This window comes from Dermatophagoides pteronyssinus, unplaced genomic scaffold, assembly GCF_027571235.1.
Source record: "Dermatophagoides pteronyssinus isolate colony J.1.1.1.1 unplaced genomic scaffold, Derpt_VIB-CSIC_2022.12 sq0009, whole genome shotgun sequence".
Classification (NCBI taxonomy): Eukaryota; Metazoa; Arthropoda; class Arachnida; order Sarcoptiformes; family Pyroglyphidae; genus Dermatophagoides; species Dermatophagoides pteronyssinus.
The window spans coordinates 869,909-875,908 of record NW_027461533.1 but is presented as its reverse complement, the minus strand read 5'-3'; the positions used below and the strand labels follow the sequence as shown (position 1 = coordinate 875,908).

The 6,000-nt window shown below is 27.2% G+C and overlaps 1 protein-coding gene across 1 annotated transcript in view; it reads left to right on the top strand.

The window, feature by feature from the left end:
• The first annotated feature begins 975 nt into the window (after positions 1–975).
• LOC113798880 (uncharacterized) overlaps positions 976–6,000 on the top strand; it is a 40,911-nt gene continuing 35,886 nt past the window's right edge. Inside the window, exon 1 of the mRNA XM_075821257.1 lies at positions 976–1,832. Coding sequence (XP_075677372.1) covers positions 1,177–1,832 — 656 coding nt within the window. The 5' untranslated portion in view covers positions 976–1,176. The remainder of the gene's footprint in view (positions 1,833–6,000) is intronic.

The window sequence follows — 6,000 nt, the reverse complement described above, 5'->3', positions numbered from 1 at the left end:
TCATTTTTCATTTCATCAACGACACACTTGGTTTTTTTAATATAAGGGAAACAGAATTGAAACCAAGAGTTTTTTTGTTTTGAAATGAAATAAGAATTTGATTTGAATCAGGAGAATTCACATTCAATTTCACTCAATCTTATTCCTGAATCTTGATCAAAACACAGCTCTTGATTATTTCAATATTGATACAACACACACATATGGATGTGCCAGTGAAAAACAATTGAAAAAAGAAAAGAAAAGGAAAAGATCAATTTGAATGAATTTCTTCTTTTTTTGGGTGTTTAGGGCGATGATCTTCATGTGTTTACATTGTTTTTTTTAAATTAACACTTACCTGAAAAAGAATAACGCTTTTTTTCCTTGTTGCATTCCACTTAATAATTCTTATTCTGTTTTTTTGTTTCATTTTAGAAATCACCGACAACATCCATGATATGGCAGAAAAGCAAACAAACAAAAAACCATTCCAATGAATGAATGATGAATTTCAAAAATCAATAATCAAACATCCAAATCAAACATTGCGACTGGACGATTGTTGTTGAAATAGAAAATGTTATAATCATCATCATCATCAGTAAATCGCATTGATTCATCAAGATTATTATTATTCAATCAACATTATACAGCAAAAAAATGGTCAAAATGATTGTTCTATTACAAAGATGGACTAGATTACTTGATTGTGTTAATCATTTAAAAATTTTTAATAATAATAAAGTGATGATAACCGGTAATGATAGCCGGGTAAAATGTACAAATAGCCGGCCAGATATATTTTTTTGTTATTATTGGTGGTGGTGGTGGTGTTTAACAATATTTTTATCATTTAAATTTTTATTCATAATGATGGTGGTCATCATAGTGATTTCATTGATAATAATTATAATTTTATTTTTAAATAATAATAAAATTTTTATTAAAATTTCAACAAAATCAATTACAAATACAAATACAAATTATAATTATTATTACAGTTCATTTATAAATTGTTCATTATTATTAAACATTTTTATATTGCTCAGTTTTTTAAATGGTGTTAAATTGGATAATAATTTACAACAACAAATAAATAAATCGTCCAAACATTTTTATAATCATCATCATCATTATAATCATCATTATAATAATGAATATAAATCCTTCCAATTATCATCATCACCATTGATTATGGCACAAAATTTCGGACAAATAACCGAGCCATTATCAACAACAAGAAATTTCGATAAAAAAGCCAAACATCATCAAAGTCATAATCATCACCATCATTATAAGATTACAACGAATATACAATTAAATCGACCTTATGAATTAGCGCAAACAAAATGTATAGCACGTTGTAATTGTAAATGGCGTTCAGGTAAAATGTGGGTTGAATGTCCAGATGCAAATCTACATCATATACCAAAAGGATTAGATTCCGGTACACAAGTATTATATTTATCCGGTAATCCAATCAATAAACTTGAATCACGTGCATTTGAAAGAGTTGAATTAACAAATATACAACGTTTATATTTAGTAAATTGTCAATTAAATGATATAAATATTGATGCATTTCAACAATTGACCAATTTGATCGAGCTTGATTTAGCTCATAATGAGCTTATAAATTTGCCTACAAATTCATTAATAAATTGTCCAATATTAAGAAAATTAAGTTTATCAAATAATCATCTAAAAATTATAACAAATTCTGCATTTATAAATCTAATACATTTACAAACGATTGATTTCAGTGTAAATCAGATTGAAACAATTGAAGAAAATGCATTTTATGGTTTGAAAAATTTAAAACAACTATACCTACATGATAATAGATTGAGGTAAGTTTTTTTTTGTTTTATATCATTTGCTTTGTGCAGCCCAAACACCCATTCATTCACTCACTTTGGAAAAAATGAAAACCGAATAATCAACGTGAATGATATTTGAATTTAAAATGATATACAGAGAAACCCACACACATTCTTATTTTGAATCCATTTCGTCCTTCTGATGATGATCAACCAGAAAAAAAACAAACGCATTTGGAAACATATGACACTGGCGAAAAAACAAAAATTCTGGTTCTGGCTAGAGAAGTTTCTCGAATTCTTTGCCGTTTTATCATTGCTTTTGCTTGTTTGCCTGGCAAAAAGAAAGAATTTTACCGATTATTATTCGAACCAGAGAAACAAAAAAAGTAAAATAAAGTAAAAACGAGAAAAAAAACTTTTGATGGAATTTTAACTACTTTGATTCTTCATCGTGTTCACTCCTGTGTGTGTTTGGCTAAAGTTTTTTTTCTGTTCTGTTTTTCAAGTTAGTTCAAAATGCTTGTGTGTGTGTGTGTGTTGCAAATAATCATTATAAACATAGGAAAGAAAGAAGAAAATTTCATTATTTCATTCAATTCAATTCAATTCAATTCCATTTAATTGCCATCCAATCAATCAATTTTAATATCCAGAAACTAGCAAGCAAAAGAAGAACATTTAATGGGAAAACAAAATATATAAAACGTTTGATCATTATCACGGCATACACAATGGATGATGATGATTTTTGAAAAAAACGAAGAAAAACAAAGAATTTTGAAAGTGATTGTTTTTTTCTTTAGGTTTTTCTATTCTTGCTTTTTAATTCGGAAATGATAATTTTTTTCGGTTGTTGTTTAGTTATTTAGTTGGCCAGTTGTTGTTTGCGTGAGTAAAATGCATCATCAAAATTCTGTTGACCGGATATAAATGCAAAAAAAAAATTGACGAAAAACCGATTGAATCTTCACAATAGTTAATTGACATTTTCCGTTACCACATTTCATGATGATAATCATTGAAAAACTTAACTTGCTTAGAATCTTTGGAATCTTTATTCGTTCATGATTGATGTATTGATGGATTTGTTTGATTTGAATCGAAATTTTTCTTTGCCAAAACAAAACAAACAGACGGTTCAACAACAAAAAAAGAATAGGGAAAAAACTGGCTTTATCGTTCGATCATTGGTGGTTATCATTTTAGTTTCATTTTTTTCAACTACATTTTTAAATTCCAATGAAAAAAAGAATCGAATGGATTTTCACGTTTTATGGAGAAAAATTTTTTTTTTCTCCACTATATTCATTTCTATATTTGAAGTAGTCCATAATTGATTGCCTAAAGGCATTCATCAATCCATCAAATTGTTTGCTTGTTTGCTTGCTTTTTGCAACCACATTACACAAACACAAAACTAACACGCATATCATGGAATATTTTTGAGAAAATAAAAAATTGTTGAAAAAAAAATTCCGAGTCAAATTCTTGGCATTTAAAATGACTAAAGTGAACGAAAACGAAGGGGAGAAAAGAAAATTTGCGTTTCAGAATCAACTTGGTAATGATCATCCGATAGTGCGTGAATGTGTTACGCGTGCTTATAACCAATAATTTTCTGGTGAGGGGGGAAAACAGTTAATGAATAGAGTTAAAATAGATTTATGCAAATGAATGACTTTCTTCAAAGTTCTGAACAATAATTTCAAAAAACAAAAAACAAAATTCATTTGAATTTAGACCGAATCAATTTGATTACATTTTGTTACTTTTTTTTCCATCTCAGATATCTTGTTTGTTTGTTTGTTTGTTGTTTGTTACATAGTCAATTTGTTTGTTGTAATTTCGAAATTCCAGTCTCAAATTTCAATTAAATTTACTTTTTTCTTCGATTTGAATCATCATCATTGAAAACAGATCGACATATAGAATTGGCCAGCCAAACAACCCTAAACACAGACCGGTTTTGGATAATTTTCTGTTCGCATTTCACCATCCAAACAAAGAATCCAATTTTATAAATGGCAAAAGTTTTTCTTTTTCTTTCCTTTTCTCTTTTGGTTTGAAATAACGAAATTTAATCTTTATCATCATTGGCAATCATTATTATTATTATTGTTGTTGTCCTCATCATCATTCTTTTCCCCCAGTTAGAAAATGATATTTGTATCGATTATTTGTTAGAGAATTTCATTTTTTTTTCTTCCAATCAAACTGATTGTAATGATTTCTACATGATCAAATCTATGATATGAATTTTTGTGTGGGTGTCCTTTACTTTATTTGTTTGTTTAGGTTTGAATTTTATGAAAGATAGGATACGCTTATTATTAGGGAATTTTTGTTTCAGGTTTTTTTGTTGATAATATTATCTCCATAAAATTGAATGATTTTGATGAGTGAAATTAATCTAAAATTCGATTTTTAATTCCTTGATTTGAAACATTTGATAAATTCTTATTATTCTACAAACGAGAAAATCAACAACGAAGAAAAAATCCCTTTCCATTTCAAATTGTTATCATTATTCTTGTTAATTTTCATGTTTCGATAAACTTTTTGTTGTTGTTGTTGTTCTGAAGGTTTGCGTGCCATAAATAGTTTTTCTAATCAAATTTATTACTGAACAACAACAACAAGCAAGCGAAAAACAACCGAAAACAAGCAACAACATTGTTATTAGGATGGGATAGTTTGTTTCGATTTCATTTGATTATCATTATTATTACAACTATGTTTCAGAAGAGAATTACAAAAAAAAAAAAAAAAAAAAAAAAAATTATTTATATGTGTGCATGATTGCATCGTTTATCGTTGCATCTGACTAATCAATAATTTTGCTGCTATAATAATTCTTCTCACATTCAATTCCATTGGTAATCGTTGATGTGGTCCAGAAATTTTCCAGAAAAAAAAACTTTTTTTGCATCAAAAAAATTCAAATGATCGATCTAATGACGATGATGATGACATTTGATGTTGAGGTTAACAAATGAAAGAACTCAACTCTACGAATGCAGAACAGCAATTAAAACTTTATTATAACATTCAGTAAATATAAAAATGTATAGTTCTAAAATATTCGAATAATAGAACATTTAAGTTATAACCATAGACACAACATTTGATTATTTTCCCTATTAGGAATTTTTTTTTTTTTTTTGTCAAAAGCCTATTAAAGACACCTAAGTCGTTTCTTTCAAATTTTCTATCATCAAAAATTCTTAAAGTAATAAGAATTTTGGGCGAATTTTGCCCTAAAGGTTTTTCGAAAAGAAATGAAAAATATATAAAATTTCAAAAGAATCAAATAAATTTTTCATTGAAAAAAAAAACATTAATAACATAGCAAATGATGACAAAAATTTTTTTTACAATCATCCAGTAATCATCATCGATAAAAATTTAGCTAATTTAAAGTTATTGATTTTTTCGTTTTTGAGTGTGTAAAAAGTATAATCAGGTGACTGAGAAAAAAAAAATGAAATTCTTTAAACCTGGAATGTCCATTTTTTTGTTCATCTAGTATAGTATTGGTTTGTCAATTATCACCGAAATAATAAAAAAAAAAAAGAATTTCTAAATGAAATTTGATTTTGATTTTGATTTTTTGTTCTGGTGAATTGCATTTCGTATTACATGATTCATCATAAATCAGAAGAGAAAAAAGTTTCGAAAAATAACAACAACAAGACTATGTGTGTGTGAATGAACATTTTTCTTCTTTCATCATGATATAATTGAATTGAACATCGTCGTCGTTGTTGTTGTTGTTGTATGTGAAATACATTTCAATGAACCATTAGTTGGCCACTTAAATTCATTTGTTTTTGTTTTTTTGTTTTGTCCAAAAACGAATTGAAATTCTCTCTGCTTTTGTTACTACCGTAATACGAATGAAAGAATGTCTGTGAATTATGATGTTTCAATCACATTCATTGTATTTTGAAAAAATCAAAAGAAAAACGAAAACGAAAATTCTCGATTCCGGTAAATATTAACTGACAGGGTTTTTGTTTATTTTAATCATTCGTTTTCTTGCTTCACACACACACAGATTTGATGACAATTTTTTTCTGTTCAAACGTTTGTTCTTTTGTTCATTATTCACTGACACATTTTTCGTATTTTCGATATTATGATTGAACAAAACGGGGAAAAAAATGCCATGCATAGGGTTAATCATAATTTTATT